The sequence below is a fragment of the Enhydra lutris genome, unplaced genomic scaffold (genome assembly GCF_002288905.1).
Source record: "Enhydra lutris kenyoni isolate GAN:26980312 unplaced genomic scaffold, ASM228890v2 scaffoldscaffold114, whole genome shotgun sequence".
NCBI lineage: Eukaryota > Metazoa > Chordata > Mammalia > Carnivora > Mustelidae > Enhydra > Enhydra lutris.
This window is the reverse complement of record NW_019154198.1, coordinates 927,477-949,068: the sequence shown is the minus strand read 5'-3', so window position 1 is coordinate 949,068 and position 21,592 is coordinate 927,477. Positions and strand designations below refer to the sequence as shown.

At 45.4% G+C, this 21,592-nt stretch overlaps 1 protein-coding gene and 1 pseudogene across 3 annotated transcripts; one reads left to right on the top strand and one right to left on the bottom strand.

Moving 5' to 3' along the window:
* Positions 1-260: 260 nt before the first annotated feature.
* LOC111139733 (zinc finger protein 418-like) lies at positions 261-20,930 on the top strand. 3 transcript variants are annotated; one of them, XM_022492094.1, is made up of 5 exons: positions 3,858-3,962; positions 6,781-6,907; positions 18,622-19,041; positions 19,543-20,159; positions 20,241-20,930. In XM_022492094.1, exons 1-5 carry the CDS (start codon positions 3,930-3,932, stop codon positions 20,853-20,855), a joined length of 1,812 nt encoding a protein of 603 aa, XP_022347802.1. In that variant the 5' UTR covers positions 3,858-3,929; the 3' UTR covers positions 20,856-20,930. The 3 variants fall into 3 exon arrangements, with proteins under 3 accessions (XP_022347801.1, XP_022347802.1, XP_022347800.1); XM_022492093.1 differs by adding an exon at positions 261-273 and having other exon boundaries at positions 3,907-3,962; positions 18,622-20,930; XM_022492092.1 differs by having other exon boundaries at positions 18,622-20,930.
* LOC111139734 lies at positions 8,358-9,652 on the bottom strand (annotated as a pseudogene).
* Positions 20,931-21,592: the final 662 nt, after the last annotated feature.

The window sequence follows — 21,592 nt, the reverse complement described above, 5'->3', positions numbered from 1 at the left end:
GTAACAGAACTAATTTACTTTGAGATTTGCAGACCACTAGCCTTGAGGAGTGAAGAACCAGAACTTTCCCAGGCCACAGAGGCCAGCAGGTCTGTTTGAAGCCATGTCGGCTTTCTGATTAGCCTGGCCAGGTTTTTTTAGCAAAAGGTCACAGAAATGATTTCACTTACCTCCCTTTGTGTATCTGTAGAACTTGCCTTCCTTTGCAGAAAGAACAGGGTACTCCTGCACATCATGAAGCAAGAGCTCCCCCACCCCTGCCACAACTCCCGAACACTGAGCTAACTGGCACCATCAAGTCTGCTTGTGACAAATGTTGCAGCTTAAAGCACTCCCTTTGCTGAATAACTACTCTAAGCCTCTTTTTAAAAACCCTGGGCGGGGCTAAAACCTCAGAATTGGCTTTTGGACAAAAGTCTATCTTCTCCCGAGGTTGCCAGCCTCCTGAGTAAAACAAATTCCTTTCCAATCAAAACTTGTCTCTTGAGTAATGCTGACTTGGCTTCAGCAACACTTTCTTTGTACTGATCCCAGAAATTTGTGATTGATATAAAATTACTGATGAAATAAAGTGCGACCTGCTGCCCAGGACCAATAAGAAAGCACATGGGGCATACAGTTTTGTACTGATCATGGGAAGTTTTCAAAGACTAATCAGGGTTCTCCAGAGCAACACAGAGAAATTTTATATTCATTCTTTCCCTTGATAATACTGGCTTAATAGAGACATGAGAGACGGAGAGACATTTTTAAGGAATTGGCTTGTAAAAATGTGGAGGCTGGAAAGTCCAAGATCTTTTAGGGGAAACTGGCAATCTGGAGATTCAGGGAATAGAGGATGTTCAGGCCTTATCTGAAGACAGTCTAGAGACAGAATTCCATCTGTGGAATTCCTATCTGTGCCTTTGTCATCTGAAAATATATTGCATATTTTATCTATTATTTGTTTTGCCTGAAGTTTATCTTTCTTGATGATAACATCAGCTTAATTGAGGCAGGTTCTTTGCCAGATATTAATACTTCTCATTTACAAGAATAATGTTTGACACACATTACATAGAGAATTACATAGGAATTGAGATAACAGAAAAAGAGAAAACACTCTTAAAAAGTTGAGTTGTTAAAAAAAAATAGATTGTAAAGGTATGAGCGAGAAGTGGTAGAAGCAGGAGAAGCAGGAGAAGCAGGAGATGTACTGGATGGAAGAGTGAAGTGTAATTGCTTCAAAGTATCCAACGCAGGGGCACCTGGGTGGCTCGGTTCGTTGGGCATCTGCCTTGGGCTCAGGTTAGGATCCTGGGATCCTGAGATCTGAGCCAGGAGGTGGGCTACTTGCTCAGTGGGGAGCCTGCTTCTCTTTCTCCCTCTGTCCCTCCCACCTGTACATGGTCTCTCTCTCAGATGAGCATATAAAATCTTTAAAAAAAGGGGGGGGGTCCAATATGAAAAGTTTCTTTTTATTTAAGTAATCTCTACACCCAACATGGGGCTTGAAGTCATGACCCCAAAGTCAAGAGTCGCATGCTCTTCCAACTGAGTTAACCAGGTACAGCCAGCATCAAGTTATTTTAAGAGATTCAAAGAGGGGCACCTGGGTGGCTTGGTTGGGCATCTGCTTTTGACTCACATCATGATCCCAGGGTCTTGGGATCAAGCTCTGCATTGTGCTTTCTGCTGTTGAAGAGCCTCCTTCTCCCTCCCCCTCTGTTCCTCCCCTCTGCTCCTGCTTCTGTCACTCTCTCTTTCAAAAGAAAAAAAGAGAGAGAGAGATTCAAAGAGACTGAATTGAAACGATGTCTATTAAGAGATTTGGTTAAATAATTTTTCTTTGCCAAACTCCTTCGGGCTTCCCTCTAAGGAGTTCCTTAAGACCATGGCAGCTTTGGAAGGAAATATTTTCTAGGTGATGTTGGACATAAACTTGTCCTTTATTTTCACAGAGGGCCAGAAGGAGCTGTCTCAGCTCAGATGGCTTTCCCCCTGTATTTTGAGGTGGGTGGAGCTAAGAATGATGTCCCTAAAGTGCCTGGATTTTGCTCTTTCCTCTACTGGGTCCTGTAACTCCTGCTAAATTCCTTTATTGCTATGAATAGACTGGACCAATAAAAAGGAAAAACAACTACCAAAAACAATTCATGGATGTTGTTTTTCAGACATTCTAGAAAGATGTATTATCCCAGTACATGCATTCATGTTGTTCTTCATTAACACTACGTGTTCTCATGTCATGGTCTACCAAGTGGCTCCAAAGTACTTTTGTACAGACATAAGTTGGAAACCCAACACATGGGCGCCTGGGTGGTTCAGTGGGTTAAGGCCGCTGCCTATGGCTCAGGTCACGATCTCAGGGTCCTGGGATTGAGCCCTGGATCATGCTCTCTGCTCAGCAGGGAGCCTGCTTCCTCCTCTCTCTCTCTCTCCCTGCCTCTCTGCCTACTTGTGATCTCTCTCTCTCTCTCTCTCTCTCTCTGTCAAATAAATAAATAAAATGTTTAAAAAAGAAAAAGAAAACTGGGGTTCTGGGGTGGAGTCCCACATTGGATTCCCTGCTTAGCGGGGAACTACAGATACATAAAGTTTTTTGAAACTTTATGTCAAATAAATAAATAAAATCTTTTTAAAAAAGATAAATTCTAACTAACAAAGCATAGTTGGAAGGGGTAGGGGAGGTTTCATTTGGAGAAAAAAAGACCTGGGAATACTCTGAGTTGGAAAGGCACATGTGGAATTCAAAGAACTGAAGGGAGATCGATGCATTTATAGTACAATGTGTGATGAGGACCTGTGCCACCGAGGCACCCCTAAAAATAAAATCTTAAAAAAAGCCACACAGTTATAAATTAGCTTTTAAAAAAATATTTAATGTATTTATTTGACAGAGAGAGATCACAAGTACGCAGAGAGACAGGCAGAGAGAGAGAAAGAGAGAGAGAGAGAGAGAGAGAGAAGCAGGCTTCTTGCTGAGCAGACAGCCCAATGCGATGCGGGGCTTGATCCCAGGACCCTGAGATCATGACCCCAGCCGAAGGCAGAGGCTTAACCCACTGAGCCACCCAGGCGCCCCATAAATTAGCTTTTTATAAAATTTAGAGGATTTAGTATAGAGCTTCCAATTTTACTTCCACTTCTGTTGATTTTTGCTTCCATCTGTCAAAATCACTGATGACACAGGTAATGGAGAAGTTTTCTGCGGGAACCGGAAACGATCCCTGTTGTCCACCTGCTTCGCTTCAGGGCAGCCTAACATACCTTCTCTTGCTCTTCTGTTCTGGCCCTGTATGCAGTCTTTTTTCTTCTTCCTGACAAGCACATTAGTACCAAAGTGAGTAATGCTTCAGGCCATGCACATTTGAAGAACAACACCATAATGTTTCCAGCTGTGCGTGAACTCTTTTACGTCTGAACGACCTATGGAATGAGATGTCATTTGATAGAGGATTTCCGGACATCTCAAATATTTTCATCCCCATGGCGCAGGCTGAGCTTTTTAGAGTTAAAATAACGTCTGTCCGCCGCGTTTACCCACGAGCAAAGCCCCTCCCGCTCGGACGCAGGAGCACCACTAGCATCCCCGGGCTGCCACCTGGACCGTCCTCTGGTCGACCGCTGTGAGCGCCCTTTGCAGCTACTACATTTCCCAGAACGTCCTGCGATGGGAGGCCGCAGTCATGAGCCAATGAGGGACCAAGGTGAGGGATATCCGCCCTGCGCTTCGCCTCGAGGCGGGGCTTCCGGCCCTCATCATCCTGGTCATTTCTGGTTCTCGTTGGTTCTTTCACCGGGTTCGAGGTTCCGGAGCTCCGGGGCTGGGTCGTGGTGGCGCGACCAGAGGACGGGCGGGAGGAGGCGCTGTCCCCGCCGCACAGACTTGGATCCGCTGCTCAGCGACGGCACAGGGGACAACTGGTCCCCTCCACCCACGGAGTCTGATGGCGGCGGCCGAGCCCAGAGACCACGCGCAGGTAAGTGCTCGTTCCCCGGGCCCTCCCCCACCCAGACCCCGAAGGCCCGAGCGCGGGGCGCCTGCTCGCGGCCCTGCGGCCCAGGCCCCGGTGTCCGGGACAGGGAGGCGCCGGTGGGTGGAGGCGCGTGTGTGAGCGCCGGCGGGCTGCGTGCGGGAGCGGGCTCCGGGCTGAGGGGCCGCCGGGGCGGGGGCTGCAGGGGTCCTGAGGCGGGAGGATTCTACCCTCAGGGGACGAGGGGACTGAGAGCGTGAGGCGGAGACCCCTGGACTGGCGTGCCGCGGTGCGGTACCTTCGCTCCTAGGGCCCTGGAGGGTCGTGAGCAGAAGAGGTACGCTGCTTGTGTTAGGGTGTTAGCGGCTTTCCAGAGGCTGCGCGAGGGAGCACAGGCTGGAATGGGGGTGATGACGACGAGGGAGCCCTGGGAGTGGAGTTCTTGACGGAGGTCGCAGAGCTGGTGGGAGGAGCACTGAGGCACAGAGATTGGTCCGCTAACAGGTCACTTGACTACAGAGGATGCCCAGCTCACTCGGTTTACCTTACTCTTCCCACCGTTTTTGGAGGCTGAAAAGGCACTTGTGGCACCTACAGAAGGAGGGAGAGGGTCTCCCAGTCTCTCGCGTGCCCTGACACCACCCCTATGGTATATGGGATCGTGGTAACCTGAAACTCACATATTTTCCCAGCTGTTGGGTCTGGGACCTTCGAGATACCCCAAGTTCAGGGTCCTGCATGCACGCCGAGGGTTACATGGAGGTGTTCTTGGTTTAGTCAGCCAGTGTAAACAGGTGTGGAAGGTTATCTCAGGAACAGATTTCAGTTCGTGTAAATGCTTGGAGGCGTGCTGGAATTAGAAACAGGCTACAGCAGGTCTTCATTCTTTCTGTTACGAACAAAGAGCAGGAGATCAAGAATCGGGTCTGTAATGTGGGCTGCCTGAGAACTTGGGCATCTGTTAGTGAAGTAGCGGGCAGTTTGGATAGGAGGAAAGAGTTGGTGATGCCCAGGTTTAACAAGCTCCATGTGGCTGCACAGTGGAGAACAGATTATGGAGTTAAGGAAGGAGACAGGAAGCCCAGGAGGAGGCAATTGGCTATAATCGATGGAGAGGAGTGCTGGCTGTGGAGGTTGAAGAAAGGGTTGGACTTCTGTCCATTTTTTTTTTTTAAAGATTTTTTTTAATTCATTTGACAGATCACAAGTAGGCAGAGAGGCCGGCAGAGAGAGACAGGAGGAGGCAGGCTCCCTGCTGAGCAGAGAGCCTGATGCTGGACTCGATCCCAGGACCCTGAGATCATGACCTGAGCCAAAGGCAGAGGCCTAACCCACTGAGCCACCCAGGCGCCCCACTTTTGTCCATTTTTTAAGAAGGGCCAAGTAGACTTTTGGATGTTGTAGATGAGGGAGAGAAAGGAGGTGTCAGGGATGATCTCAGGGTTTTTGGTCTTAGCAGCTGAAGCTATGGAAGGTCCATCAACTGGGATGGGGAAGTTGGTGGTAGGTTAATTTCCACTGAGAATATCTTAAGGTTTTTGGCCCTATTAAGAATCTGAGAAGTTTCAGAGAACTGAGTAAAAGCATCAGATGGTCTGCGGGACGCACAGGTCTGGAATCTGGGGAGAGATCCAGGATGGAGACATCCAAAAGTGATGGGTATTGATTGTGTGGACCAAGGTGGAGATTTGAATTACATATAGGAGGGGTTATGCAGGTTGTGGTGTCATGGTGATAATGCTACTAGTGAGTTAGAAAGAAGAGGGTGCACGCTGGGGGGAGAAATTTGATAGTGGGAGCAGTATAGAAGAGAATGATCTGGCAGGCAGGCAGCCAAGACTTCCCTGGGATGAGTGGACATGACATGGCTACGGAGGCAGAGTAGTAATTGAATCAAGATGATAGGCCAGGCCCACTGTTTACTCACTACTGTACAGATTCACCAGAATCTTGTGGTGAGCTTTTATGGCATCTGTGGTGTTTCAGTCTTGCCGGTGGACAAGGTCTGAGGAAATTTGTTCATTTGTGAGGGTCACTGTGCCTGGCTTGGAGACCAATGGGGATTTGACGTGCCTTTAATGAAGGTTAAGTGGAGACAGGAGGGTTATTGCTGCTGAGGGACAGCAAGGGAAGCACAGAAGTATGAGAGGGTCACATGTATCTGAAATTGACTTGTGGTTCTGGGTGACTAATACTGAAGCAAAGATCACAGGTCTTCTAAGCAGGCCTTCCAAGCAGCACTTGGGGCTTTCTTTGTCAGTGGGATCCATCAAAGGACAGGGGCTATACGAGATCATGTTTGAAATTTTCAAACACTCTGGTTGCCATGTGCCCGGTGCGTGGGTGAGTCCAGGGACATCCCTGTGCTGTGGGGCACAGAGATGGCAGAGCTGTGGGAAAGCATTTGAGAGATCCAAAGATGTGAGAGAGGTGTGGTCTTCGGAATGATGTGCACATTGAGAATAAGCATGAACTGAGTGCCCTAGTGCCCTGGTACGGGGAACCTCAGGGTGAAGCATGAGCCCATGTGGTTAGCTCTTGTGTGTACAATCTGTGAGATGTAGGGGAATTGCTTGGTAGAAGTGATGGGGCCCTGCAGCCCAGCCCAGAGCTTACATGACACTTATCTGTCCCCCTGCCTGTTGTTGCTGAGGGCTGCATGAACGGGATCGTGAGGAGAGAACAGCTCTCAGTCACTCTAAGGCCTGGTACCTCCTCTGGCGTGGGGAGCTCCAGAGGAGGAGAAATGTGGGGTAGACATAGAGGAGATGGAGTGTGAGTTCTCAGAGAATGTTCGTGGTTTTATCCATCCCATTCTTGACAGGGTGGCCTCACCTTTGAGGATGTTGCTGTGTACTTCTCCCAGGAGGAATGGCGTCTCCTTAATGAGGCTCAGAGACGGCTGTACCGCGATGTGATGCTGGAGAACTTTACACTTCTGTCCTCACTGGGTAAGGCCCTCCCCCTCCCCAGCGATGTAAACTGGGTTTTGCATTACCCCCTGCAGAGGGTGCTTTGTCCTTTCCAGCATGTGGACCATAGGTACCACTTGCTTCAGCAGTTTCTTGGATAGTCCTTGCTGGGGCTGTGTTTTCGCAGCCCCCTCTGCTCTCCCCACGGACTCAGTGCTATCTGCATCTGCGCTGACCCCTCGCAGGAGGAATTGGAGTTCTGTAGACTTGCAGTGAGGCTAGTGGATGGCGTCTTGTTTGTCCTCTCCCTGGCCAGGTCATCTCTCTAGGTCTGTGTTACTTTTGTGTCCCTGGTTTTGTTTCCTTTTTTTATCTGACAGTTCATTGTGCTTCCTTATGCTGGGAATTACAGGTATTATCATGGTCTTTACCCACCTGGACCATGGACTGTATTTTTAAGACTGTCTTGTACTGTTTTACTTACAGTGTTCAGATTTCTTTCCTTTTTTTAAAACAGCTTTATTGAGGTGTAACTGACAAGTAATATTGTGTGTATTTATATTTTTTTTATTTTTTTTTAAGATTTTATTTATTTATTTGACAGACAGAGATCTCAAGTAGGCAGAGAGAGAGAGAGGGAGGGGGAAGCAGGCTCCCCGGCCAGCAGAGAGCCTGACGAGGGGCTCGATCCCAGGACTCTGGGATCGTGACCTGAGCCGAAGGCAGAGGCTTTAACCCACTGAGCCACCCATGCGCCCCTGTGTGTATTTCTATTTAAAGTAGATAGTGCTATGACTTGATATTCATATACATTATGACATGATTACTCCAAACAGCTTAATTAACGTATCTGTCATTGTGCATATTTACCTTTTTGGGGTGTATAAGAATATTTAAGATCTGTTCTCTTAGCAAATTCAAGTATGCAGCTCAGCATTATTATTAACTGTACTCACCATGCTGTGCATTAGGGTCACAGAACTGCATCAGTTTGTAGCTGACAGTAGCTCCCTGTTTCCTGTGGCCCCCAGCCCCTGGCATTCTATTCTTTGTTTCTATGGGTTGAACAGTGTGTTGTTGTTGTTTTTTAACTACAAAGCAAAAATATTTTAATTCTTTTTTTCTTTCTTTCTTTTTAAGATTTTATTTATTTGACAGAGAGAGAATACAAGCAGGGGGAGAGGAAGAAGCAGGCTTCCTGCTGAGCAGGGCAGCTCAATCCCAAGACCCTGAGGTCCTGGGATCATGACCTGAGCTGAAGGCAGACGCTTAACAACTGAGCCACCCAGTGCCCGTTTTAATACCTTTAAAATCCAAATTTCTCTTTCACATCATTCATAAAAAAGATTTTCAAGTCAGAATTAACACCTCAGTTAGTCAAGCATCAGGAAGCGACATTACAGATGTTTAGTATACAAAGGGACATCTGTTCCTCAGTCACTTCCTTCTCATGTCTGTTTCCAGAATCGTACAGACTCTTTCACTTCTCTCCACTCCCCATGCCACCGTTTCTTCAGATCATGAAGACTGAATTTGTTGAACACCAGAAATCTGTTGATACGACATCCTGTAAACCATGATACGTGGTTGTTGACCATCTGCAGTTACTAGGCCAGCTGGTAACTGGTTAGGAAGTGCCTCCTCTGGAAGTTCTTCACTTAGTCCATCTGTAGCTATGACTCTGCCACCAATTCCTTTTTCTCCTTTCATAGCCTCTCTGAATTTCTTTTTTTTTTTTTTTTTTTTAAGATTTTTATTTTATTTTTATTTATTTGACAGATCACAAGTAGGCAGAGAGGCAGGCAGAGAGAGGAAGGGAAGCAGGCTCCCCGCTGAGCAGAGAGCCCAATGCGGGGCTCAATCCCAGGACCCTCGGATCATGACCCGAGTCGAAGGCAGAGGCTTAACCCACTGAGCCACCCAGATGCCCCAGCCTCTCTGAATTTCTGAAGGTATAATTTTAGAGGTTCAACACAACTGTCACAGCCTGAGGTCAGCATGGCAAATATCTTCTCCCTTGATTGTCTTCCATTTCTCTTCATGACATCTTTCACTTGCTTCAGATGTTATAAAGCTGATGAACTCACTTAGTCATTCTTTTTTTTTTTTTAATTTTTTTTAAATTTTTTTATTTACTTTTTTTTTTTTAGTTTTTAAGATTTTGTTTATTTATTTGACAGAGACACAGCGAGAGAGGGAACACAAGCAGGGGGAGTGGGAGAGGGAAAAGCAGGCTTCTGCAGAGCAGGGAGCCCAATGTGGGGCTCGATCCCAGGAGCCCAGGATCGTGACCCAAGTCAAAGGCAGATGCCCAACCGACTAAGCCACCCAGGTGCCCCTCTTTTTTTTTTTTTTAAAGATTTATTTATTTACTTGACAGATCACAAATAGGCAGAGAGGCAGGCAGAGAGAGAGAGGGGGAAGCAGGCTCCCTGCTGAGCAGAGAGCCCGATGTAGGGCTCAATCCCAGGACTCTGGGATCATGACCTGAGCCAAAGGCAGAGGTTTTAACCCACTGAGCCACCCAGGCGCCCTTACTTATTCTTGAACACAGTTTTCTGTTTGAGGTATGGCATTTTTCATTATTCTTGCTACATTTGCAGTTGGAAGATAGTTATCTTGTTCTCTGAAACTGTCTTTTGAACCATTTGTGTCTTCATGATCCTTCATGCTGTCCTCAGTGTCCTCATGAGGCTGAATCACGTAGTGGCTTCTTCCCATGTGATCTACAGAAATGCCTAGTAGAGAAGCATCTGTTGTAGCACTGTGGGCACCCATTGTCATGAAATTCTGTCAGAACCATGTTGTCAGTGGTGTTCAGGGACACCTTTCTAAAAATGGGTCCTAATATTTGCCCGCTTTCAACCTTTGGGGCATGTCCAGGGACCGCAAGCCACCAGATGGCTGCATTCTTTTTTTCTTTTTTCTTTTTTTTAATGATAGACAATTGGGTGCCTGGGTGGCTCAGTGGGTTAAAGCCTCTGCCTTCAGCTCAGGTCATGATCTCAGGGTCCTGGGATCAAGACCCACGTTGGGCTCTCTGCTCAGCAGGGAGCCTGCTTCCCCCCTCTCTCTGTCTGCCTTTCTGCCTACTTGTGACCTCTCTCTGTGTCAAATAAATAAATAAAAAATCTTTAAAAAAATAAAATAAATGATAGACAATTGTTTTGGGTCTTGTTTTTTGTTTTTTTTAAGATTTTATTAGTTTTTTTTTTTTTTTTTTTTAAGATTTTTGTTTATTTGTCAGAGAGAGAGAGAGCAAGCACAGGCAGACAGAGTGGCAGGCAGAGGCAGAGGGAGAAGCAGGCTCCCTGTCGAGCAAGGAGCCCGATGCGGGACTCAATCCCAGGACGCCGGGATCATGACCTGAGCCGAAGGCAGCTGCTTAACCAACTGAGCCACCCAGGCGTCCCAAGATTTTATTAGTTTATTTGACAGAGACACAGCAAGAGAGGAAATACAAGCTGTGAAACTAGCAGAGGGAAAGCAGGCTTCCCACGAACTGGGAGCTCGATGCAGGGCTCGATCCCAGGTCCCTGGGATCACGACCTAAACCTTAGGCAGATGCTTAACGACTGAGCTGCCTGGGTCCCCCTGATGGCTGCATTCTTTGCATGTAAGCCAGACTGCAGGGAGACCAAATCCGCTCCTTCCTCCCTGGCACCTCGTTTCCTCCCCACAAAGTTGTGCAGGCTGGCTGTGACCCCACTGCCCCGCCGACTGTCAGTCCTATTGGTGCGTGGCCACCAACTCTGGTGTCCTTTCCCCGACTTACCGGCCCAGACCCTGGGCCGCGCCCAACACGTGCTGACCACCTAGCCCCCTAGGGCACTAGGGCACCGGAGTGGACAAAGCTGCCCTGCCTTACCCTGCCACACGCCCACCAGGTGGTGGGGAATATCGGGGACAGGGCCCAGCTCCCCTCACAAAATGGAGCTGGCTGGGGAGCCGCCTCCAAGGGTGGGGAGATAGGCGGTGGTGGCCTGGTCTGTGTCCCGCTGCTCCTGGGCCCGGAGCACACAGAGCCCACCACATGGAGGCCCAGCACCTACTCCCAGGCTGGACCTGCAGTGGGAGCGGCATTGTAGGCGCCTGCCAGCTGGCCACGCACAAGTGGGAGGGAGGTGAGTGACCCTGGCCAGTGTGGTGGTGGGCCTGCCTCTTTTATTTATTTATTTAAAATTCCAGGGGCGCATGGGTAGCTCAGTGGGTTAAAGCCTCTGCCTTCAGCTCGGGTCATGATCCCAGGGTCCTGGGATCAAGCCCCGCATCGGGCTCTCTGCTCAATGGGGAGCCTGCTTCCCCCTCTTCCTGCCTGCCTCTCTGCCTACTTGTGATCTCTGTCAAATAAATAAATAAAATCTTTAAAAAAATAAAATAAAAATAAAATAAAATTCCACATATAAGTGACACCATATAGTATTTGTCTTGCTCTGACTTACTGCACTGTGAGTTTTGTCCTCCAGGTTTATCCATGTCAATTTATGGATATGGATTTCCTTTTTTTATGGCTGAATAATATATAGCATATATATATCAGGGTTTATCATTCATCTGTAGAAAGATCCTTTCCATAGAAAGCTACATAGAAAGGTTGTTTCTGTACCTCGGCTGTTGTGAATAATGCTTCAGTGAACACAGGGCTGCAGGTGTCTCTGGGAAATACGGATTTCATCGCCTTTGGACGTGTGCAGAGAAGAGGGATTGTTGAACCATATCATAGTTTGTTTTTCAGTTTTTTAAGATTTTTTAAATTATTTTTAAGTAATCTTTATGCTCTGTGTGGGGCTCAAACTCACAATCCAGGCATAAAGAGTCACAAGCTCTTGGGACTGAGCCAGTCAGACACCAGACACCCCTATTTTTAATTTTTTAGAGGTCTTCTATTCTGTACCAATGTCTGTACGAGTGCATCTTACCAGCTATATGTAAGGGTCTCCTTTTCTTCACATTCTTCACCAACATTTGTTACCTCTTGCTTTTTTTTTTTTTTTTTTTTTTTAAGATTTTATTTATTTATTTGACACAGAGAGATCACAAGGAGGCAGAGAGGCAGGCAGAGAGAGAGGAGGAAGCAGCTCCCCGCCGAGCAGAGAGCCCGACGCGGGGCTTGATCCCAGGACCCCCGGACCACGACCCGAGCCGAAGGCAGAGGCCCAACCCACTGAGCCACCCAGGCGCCCCACCTCTTGCTTTTTGATAATAGTCATTCTAAGTGGTGTGAGGTGATACTGTGATTCATATTTGCAATTTTCTGATACTAGTAATGTTGAGCATCTTTTTGTGTATATGTAGGCCATTTGTTGTGTCTTTGGATAAGTGTTTATTGAGGTCCTTTCCCTATTTTTAATTGGATTATTTGGTTTTGTTGTTGTTGTTTTTGTTATTGAGGATTTTTTAAGATTTTATTTATTTGGGGGCGCCTGGGTGGCTCAGTCATTAGGCATCTGCCTTTGGCTCTGGTCAGGATCCCAGGGTCCTGAGATCAAGTCTCACATCGGGCTCCCTACTCAGCGGGAAGCCTGCTTCTCCCTTTCCTGCTCCGCCTGTTGGTGTTCTCTCTCTCACTATGTCTCTCTCGGTCAAATAAATAAAATCTTAAAAAAAAAAAAAAGATTTTATTTATTCGGCAGAGAGAGAAAACACAACCCTGGCGGAGGGGCAGAGGGAGAAGCTCCTGCTCAGCAGGGAGCCTGACCTGGGGCTCATTCCCAGGAGTCTGGGATCACGATCTGAGGCAAAGGCACTTAACCAGCTGAGCTACCGAAGTGCCCCTGTTGTTGTTTTTATGAGTTCTGTATATACTCTGGATGTTAACCTCTTGTCAGATCTTTTGCAGATATTTTCTCCTGTTCCTTAGGTTGCCTTTTCATTTTGTTGTTTCCTTTGCCATACAGAAGTTTTTTATTTGATACAGTGCCACTTGTTTATTTTTGCTTTTGTTGCCTTTGCTTTTGGTGTCATATCCAAAAAATCATTGGCAACACCAATATCAAGGAGCTTTTTTCCCTGAATTTCTTCTACAAGTTTTATAATTTCAGGGGTGCCTGGGTGGCTCAGTTGATTAGGTGTCTGACTTGGTTTCAGCTCACGTCGTGATCTTATGGGTCATGGGATTGAGCCCCGTGTTGGGCTCCCTGTTTGGCGCAGAGTCTGAATTTTCTTTCCTTCTGCCCTTCCCCCCACTGACTTGAGCATGTGTGCGCACTTGGCGTTCTCTCAAATAAGTAAAGAAATCTTTAAAAAATAAAACTTTTATAATTTTAGGTCTTATGTTTAAGTTCTTACTCCAATTCAAATTAATTTTTGTGAGTGGTGTAAGATAAGGGTCCAGTTTCCTTTTTTTTCCCCTTCTCCTTCTTCCTTTTTTTCATTGGTAGCGCTACAACTCACTAGGCTGTGTCTTAGTGAAGGCTCTGGGGCTCGCCCATGCTGCTCTTAGTGTAGGAAGCTCAGCTGTTTTGTCAGTTCTTCTTGAGCCTGGACCCCAGGAAATTACAGTTCAGTAGATGTTGTACACGAGCTCATCTTCCGTCATCCTCCCATGGCCAGTGGCCGCCGCCAGACACGGGACCTTCTTCATGTGCTGTTCGCTGCTGGGCTTCGCTCCACCCGTTTCAGCCGCCGGGGTCTCACCAGCCTTACTCAGCCCTCAGCCAGGACTTGTGGGATCTGCTTGAGCAGCGATTCTGAAAGCAAAAATACATATTTCTTTGCCAGCTTCTTTTCTTTTTCCTCGTGTTCCAAGACTCTTTGCCAGCTTCTTGACTAATTTTTTTATTCTTGTTGAGTTTCTTCAATGCCTCAGTGTCTATGTGGAGAATATCCACAGCCTTGGCCTCATTGCAGTGGGGCTGGCCCCCCGAAGTACGTACGGAAAACTTGGGGCAGGGAGAGGGTGTAAGCCCAGAATGCCCACACTCCGTGGCTGCTAGTCTGGCTTCTCATGCTAGCTGGTGGGCTTGGCCACGTTTTCCCCACACCTTCCCTCTTATTTTAAGACCCAGGGTGGAGGTCCTCTTTTTTTCTTTTTCCATGTGGATATCCAGCTTTCCCATCACCATTGAAGAGACTGTCCTTTCTTCATTATCTGTTTTTGGTGTCCTAGTCAAAGATCGGTTGACCATGTGTGCATGGGTTTACTTCTCGGCTCTCTGTTCTCTTCCATTGGTCTGTTTTTATGCTAGTACCGTACTGTTTTGATTATTATAGCTTTGGAGTATTTTGAAATCAAGGAGTGTGATGTCTCCAGCTTTTTCTTTTTCAAAATTGCTTTGGCTATTTGGGATTTTCTGTGGTTCCATACAAATTTAAGGAGTGTTTTTTCTACTTCTATGAAAAATATCAGTGGAATTTTGTTGTGGATATCAAAAGCAAGAACACGATATTCAAGAATGTTGGATATCTTTCCGTCTGTCTTCAGTTTCTTTCATCAGTATCTTCTTATTTTTAGGATATAGATCTTTCACCTCCTAGGTTAAATTTCTTTGAGTATTTTATTTTATTTTTTTTTTAAAGATTTTGTTTATTTATTTGACACACAGAAAAAGATCACAAGCAGGCAGAGGGGTGGGGGAAGCAGGGTCCCCGCCAAGCAGAGAGCCCGACGTGTGACTCAATCCCAGGACCCTGAGATCGTGACCCGAGCCGAAGGCAGAGGCTTAACCCACTGAGCCACCGAGGCACCCAATTTTATTCTTTTTGATGCTATTTTAAGTGGGATTGTTTTCTCAATTTTTTTTTCAGATACTTTATTACTAGTGTATGTAAATGCAGCTTAGTTTTGTATATTGATTTTTTTTTAATCTTGCAACTTTACTGAATTCATTTATTTAATAGTGTTTTGGGGGAGTCTTTTTTTTTTAAGATGGAATATTGCTTGATAGGTTTTTTGGGGTTTTTTTTAAAGATTTTATTTATTTGTCAGGAAGAGACCATAAGCAGGGAGAATGGCAGGCAGAAGGAGAAGCAGGCTCCCTGCTGAGCAAGGAGTCCAATGTGGGACTTGATCCCAGGACCCAAGGATCATGACTCCAGCTGAAGGCAGACACTTAACCGACTGAGCCTTGCAGATGTCCCAGTGTTTTGGTGGATCCTTTATCGTTTTCTATATGTAAGATTATGTCACCTGCAAACAGATAACTTTACTTCTTCCATTCTGATTTGGATGCCTTTTATTTATTTTTTTTCCTTAATTACTCAGGGCTAGGATTACCGCTGCTGTTATATTGAATAGAAGTGGAGCGAGCAAGCACCTTGTCTTGTTCCTGACAAGGAACAGAGACAAGGACAGAGGCCGGGGGAGGGGAAGAGGGAAGCTTTGAGCTTTTTTTTTTTTTTTTTTTTTAGCTTTGAGCTTTTGATCGTTGAATATATTAGCTGTGGGCCTGTCAGATATACTGAGGTTCGTTGCTTATATATCTAATTTGTTAGTGATTTTTTTTTTTTATCATGAAAGCATATTGAATTTTGCCAGATGCTTTTTCTGCATCTATTGATATGGCTATACGATTTTTACCCTTTGAACTGTTACTCAGTTATGGTGGTGTATCATGTGTATTGATTCACAGATGTTGAGCTATCCTTGCATCTCAGGGATAAATCCTGATTGATTGTATTGTATGATGCTTGTAATGTGCTTTTGGATTTGGTTTGCAAGGATTTTTTCTTTTAGGAATCTTGCGTTTCTGTTCATCAAGGATATTGGTCTGTAATTTTCTTCTCTTGCATTGTCCTTAAATGCCTTTGACATCAGGGTAATGCTGGCCTTGCAAATGAGTTTGGAAGTGTTCCCCCTTCAGTTGTTTGGAAGACTTCAAGAAGGATGGTGGGGATACCTGGGCAGCTCTCTCGGTTTGTTGAGCATCTGACTATTGATTTCAGCTCAGGTCATGATCTCAGGGTTGTGAGAATGGAGCTTGGGCTTCATGCTCAGTGAAGATTCTGCTTGAGATTCTCTCTTTCCCCCCCTCTGCCCCTCCCCCTGCTCGTTCTCTATCTCTATCTCTCTAAAATAAATAGATCTTTGGGGCACCTGGGTGGCTCAGTCATTAGGCATCTGCCTTCTGCTCGGGTTGTGATCCCAGGGTTCTGGGATCCAGCCCCACATCGGGCTCCCTGCTCAGGAGGAGCTCCGCTTCTCCCTCTCCCACTCCCCTTGCTTGTATTCCCTCTCTCGCTGTGTCTCCCTCTCTCAAATAAATGGATAAATTATTTAAATAAATAAATAAAATAGATCTTTGGGAAAAAAAAGATGGTGTTAATTCTCTAACTATGTAGTGGAATTTCCTCTGATTCTATCAGGTCCTGGGCTTTTCTTTGTGGAACATTTTCTCCTTGCCAGTTATGAGTCTGTTCACATTTTCTATTTCTTCATTATTCAGTATTGTCAGGTTGTACCTTCCTTCCTTCCTTCGTTTTTTTGGTTTGGTAGTTTGTAGGTTTCTGTGAATTTATCCATGTCTTCTGGGTTATCCAATTTGTTGGCATATAATTGTTCATTGTAGCCTTTTGATAGGTTGTATTCCTGCGGTATTGGTTGTGATGTTTCCTCTTTCATTTCTGATTTTATTTGAGTCTTTCTTTTTTCTTAGTCTAATTAAATGTTTGTCAATTTGTTTATCTTCTCAAAAACCCAACTCTTAGTTTCATGGGTCTTTTTCTGTTGTTTTTTAATGTCTATTTCATTTATTTCTGCTCTGGTCTTTGGTATTTGCTTCTTTCTGCTTTGACCTTACTTTGTTCTTTTTCTCATAGGTTGAGGTATTAAGTTGCTTATTTAAAATTTTTCTTTTCTCTTGGGGCACTTGGGTGGCTCAGTGGGTTAAAGCCTCTGCCTTCGGCTCAGGTCATGATCCTGGGGTCCTGGGATCGAGCCCCACATCGGGCTCTCTGCTTGGCGGGGAGCCTGCTTGCCTCTCTCTCTCTGCCTGCCTCTCTGCCTATCTCTATCTGTGAAATAAATAAATAAAATATTTAAAATAAATAAAAATAAAATTTTTCTTTTTTCTTTTTTTTTAATTTAAAAAAATTTTTTAAAAATTTTTATTTATTTGACAGAGAGAGATCACAAGTAGGCAGAGAGGCAGGCAGAGAGAGAGGGGGAAGCAGGCTCCCTACTGAGCAGAGAGCCCAATATGCGGGGCTCCATCCCAGGACCCTGGGATCATGACCTGAGCCAAAGGCAGAGGCTTTAACCTACTGAGCCACCCAGGTGCGCCAAAATTTTTCTTTTTTCTTAATGTAGATATTTATTGGTATAAACTTCCCCCTTATAACTGATTTTCTTGCATCTGTAAGGTTTAATGTGTTAGGTTTCTATTTTCATTTGTGTACATAGATTTTTTTATTTCTTCTTTGATCCATTGTTTGTTTGGAAGAATGTTGTTTAAATTCCACATATTTGTGATATTTTCCAGCTTAACTTCTGTTAATGATTGCTAGCTTCGTGCCATGTAGTTGGAAAAGATGCTTGATATGATTTTAGTCTTCTTAAATGTTAAGAATTGTTTCATGGGGTGCCTGGGTGGCTCAGTCGGTTAAGCATCTGCCTTCAGCTCAGGTCACGATCCCAGGGTTTTGGGATCCAGCCTCTCATTGGGCTCCCTGCTTGTCTGGGAACCTGCTTCTCCCTCTGTCCCTCCCCCTGGCTATGCTTGCTTTCTCTCAAATAAATAAATACAGGGGCGCCTGAGTGGCTCAGTGGGTTAAAGCCTCTGCTTTCGGCTCAGGTCATGATCCCAGGGTCCTGGGATCGAGCCCTGCATCGGGCTCTCTGCTTGGCAGGGACACTGCTTCCCTTCCTCTCTCTCTGCCTGCCTCTGCCTACTTGTGATCTCTCTCTGTCAAATAAATAAAATCTTAAAAAAAATAAAAATAAAAGTAAAATAAATAAATACAATCTTAATTTATCTGAGAGAGGGAGAGAGATCATGAACAGTGGGGAAGGATAGCGGGAGAAGCAGACTCCCCACTTAGCAGGGAGCCTGATGTGTGGGACTCGATTTCAGGACCCTGGGATCATGACCTGAGCTGAAGACAGACACTTACCTGACTGAGCCACCCAGGTGCCCCAAATAAATAAATAAAATCTTAAAAAAAAAAAAAAAGAGTGTGCCTGGATGGCTCAGTCAGTTAAACATCTGCCTTTGGCTTGGGTCATGACCCTGGAGCCCCATGTTGGGCTCCTGGCTGAGCAGGGAGTTTGCTTCTCCCTCTGACCCTTCCCCCTCTCATGCTCTCACTCTCTCACAAATAAATGGATAGAATCTTAAAAAAAAAAATTTTTTTCATGACCTAACATATGAGAGAGTTCTCAAGAATGTTCCAGGCATATTTGAGAAGAATGTATTCTGTTGCAATTGAAGGGCATCTTCTGTATATATCTGTTAAGTGCATTTGGTGTAAGTGCAGTTCAACTCCAACATTTCCTTAATTGATTTTCTGTCTGGATAATCTGTCCATTGTTGATAACAGGTTATTGAAGTCTTCTACTGTTACTGCATTGCTCTCTATTTCTGTTATTTGCTTAATATATTTAGGTGCTTGGATATTGGGTACATATTATATCCTTTTGATGCATTGACTTCTTTATCATTGTGTAGAGATATTTTTTTGTCGGATAATTTTTGACTTTAAAGTCTACTTTGACATAAGAATAGTTATCTGCTCATTTTTGCTTTTCATTTGTATATTTGTAATTAGATTGCTCTCTTCCAATAAAGTGTACGTCACAAGTGTTTCTTTGTGTTCAGGTTGCTCCTGTCGAGCAGAGGCTGCGGAGGCACCCTTTGAACAGAGCATATCTGTAGGTGTGTCACAGGCCAGGACTCCGAAGGAACCTCGGTCTTCCCAGAAGACCCACCCCTGTGAGATGTGTTCTTTAGTCTTGAGAGAGATTTTCCACTTGGTTGGGCACCAGGGAAAACAGAACAACCAGAAACTCTTCAAGTATGGGGCACGTGTGAAACAAATTTATCCTAGTGCAAACCTTCAACAGCATGAGAAGCAAGCCATGGGAGAAAAACCCATCAGAAGCAGTGTGGACAGGGCTTCACTTGTGAAGAGCAGCAATTTCCATGATTCGGGAAAGCCCTTAACATATGAGGAGGTTGAGAAGGACTTCCTGGCCACCTCAGAGCATCAACAACAACAGACCACTCATACTGGGGAGAATAAAATCACTGAGCGTGGGGTGACTTCTCAGAGCATGAAAAGTCATCGCACCTGGGAAGAATGCAAGAAAGCCGTTGGTCCCAAACACACACTTGTTCAGGACCAGGGTGTCCACACTGGAAGACAGTGTCTCGTGTGCCCTGAATGTGGAAAAACATTCAGGTACAAATCCTCACTTATAATTCATCAGAGAGTCCATACTTCTGACAGACTTCATGTGTGTCGTGACTGTGGAAAATCCTTTAGGGGAAGCTCAACCCTCAGTCAGCATCGAAGAATTCATGCTGGGCCAAGGCAGTGCAAATGTAGCAAATGTGGGAAATCCTTTAGCCAAAAATTTGTCCTTGTTCATCCTCAGAGAAGTCAAACTGATGAAAATTGTTATGTGTGCCGTGTATGTGCTCAGACTTTTAGCCAGAGCTCCATCCTTACTCAACAACGTACAGTTCATACTGGAGAAGTGAGTTATGAGTGCACTGAATGTGGGAAATCTTTTAGACGAAAATCTGATCTCATTGAACACTGGAGAGTACACACAGGAGAAAGGCCTTATGAATGTAGTGAATGTGGAAAATCTTTTACTTCTAGCTCTGCGCTCCGTTACCATCAGAGAATTCACACTGGAGAAAAACCTTATAAATGCAGTGAATGTGGAAAGTCTTTTACCTCTAGCTCTGGCCTCCGTTATCATCAGAGAATTCACACAGGAGAAAGACCATATGAGTGTAATGATTGTGGGAAATCTTTTACCCAAATAAATCACCTTATTATACACCGAAGAGTTCACACAGGAGAAAGGCCTTATGAATGCAGTGAATGTGGGAAATCTTTTACCTCCGGCTCTGCCCTCTGTTATCATCAGAGAGTTCACACTGGAGAAAAACCTTATGAATGTAGCGAATGTGGGAAATCTTTTACCAATGGACCAATACTAATTCGACACCGTAGAGTTCACACAGGAGAAAGGCCTTATGAGTGCAGTGAATGCGGGAAATCCTTTACCCAAAGAAATCACCTCAATATACACCAGAGAGTGCACACAGGAGAAAGGCCTTATGAGTGCAGTGAGTGTGGAAAATCCTTTACATCTGGCTCTGCCCTCCGTTATCATCAGAAAGTGCACATTGGAGAAAGGCCTTATGAGTGCAGAGAATGTGAGAAGTCTTTTACCTCTACCTCTGCCCTCCGTTGTCATCAGAGAGTTCACACAGGAGAAAGGCCTTTTGACTGCAATGAATGTGGGAAATCTTTTAGGGATAGTTCCCAGCTGAGTCAACACCAGAGAGTTCACACTGGAGAAAAGCCTTATGAATGTAGTGATTGTGGGAGATCCTTTAGTCAGAATTCATACCTCTCTAAACACCGGAGAGTTCACACTGGAGAAAGGCCTTATGAGTGCAGTGAGTGTGGGAAATCTTTTACTTCTGTCTCTGCCCTCGGTTATCATCAGAGAGTTCACACTGGAGAAAGGCCTTATGAGTGTAGTGAATGTGGGAAATCTTTTACCAATAGCTCCATACTGATTCGACATCGCAGAGTTCACACAGGCGAAAGGCCACACGAGTGCAGTGAATGTGGGAAGTCCTTCACCCAAAGAATTCACCTCATTATTCACCGGAGAGTTCACACAGGAGAAAGGCCTTTTGAGTGCAGTGAGTGTGGGAAATCTTTTACCTCTCGTTCCACCCTACATTATCATCAGAGAGTTCACACAGGAGAGAGGCCTTACGACTGCAGTGAATGTGGGAAATCTTTTAGCCGAAAATCTAATCTCTCCCAGCATCGGAGAGTTCACACCGGCGAAAGGGCTTAGATGGGTAGGAAATGTAGTTTCCTTGTTCAGTGTAATGATACGAGAGGAAACCCTTTGTGAGGCACCATTTGTCTGAATTCAGTCTTCTACATCCAAGTGCCAATAGCAGAGAGATTGCCCTTAAGTTTCAGTTACGTGGAAGCACGTGTGCCTATGTGTGCCTATGTTGCATTTTCTGAACTGCCCAGGGCTCTTTCCAGAATTATGTCACTGCCAGTCTGTGGCCAAAGCTGTGTACTTCTACCACCTGGCAAGTCTCCACAACGTGCATCAGTCATCACCTCACTGCGCTCAGGGAAGCTGACCTCTGTTCTCATTTGTTGGAGGAAATTAGGAGTAACCTGAGTCCTTAGGGGGACCTTGACTTTTTTCTGACTAACTGGCATGGACCCGACCCACATAGTCCTAGAGAACACCGTACGAGTGTAGCTGACAGACCATGCAGGGACATGGTCTCTTGAGATCTTTGTGATTAATTTTTCCAGCTTCCAAGTCACTTAACTCAAGAACTGCTAGCTCCTCTTGCTTTGGCTTGTGCAATAACAAGTCCTTGCTGTTTAAGTCCTCTTTGATCTTGACTGTTCTGCTTACCATGTATAGTGGTTTATAAACATTTTGAAGTCTGCAAGCATGAAGGGGTGGACAGCTTTCATTGGGGTGGGTCTCAAACTTTCTGTGCCTCAAGGGGACACTAACAGTGGCAGAAATAGCTTACCAGTTTTTGCCAAATTTGTACT

Coding starts and splice junctions, on each gene's coding strand:
- LOC111139733 (XM_022492093.1), top strand. CDS start 3,930: ATGGCGGCGGCCGAGCCCAGAGACCACGCGCAG. Junction 3,963..6,780: donor AGCCCAGAGACCACGCGCAG/GTAAGTGCTCGT, acceptor CATTCTTGACAG/GGTGGCCTCACCTTTGAGGA. Junction 6,908..18,621: donor TACACTTCTGTCCTCACTGG/GTAAGGCCCTCC, acceptor CTTTGTGTTCAG/GTTGCTCCTGTCGAGCAGAG.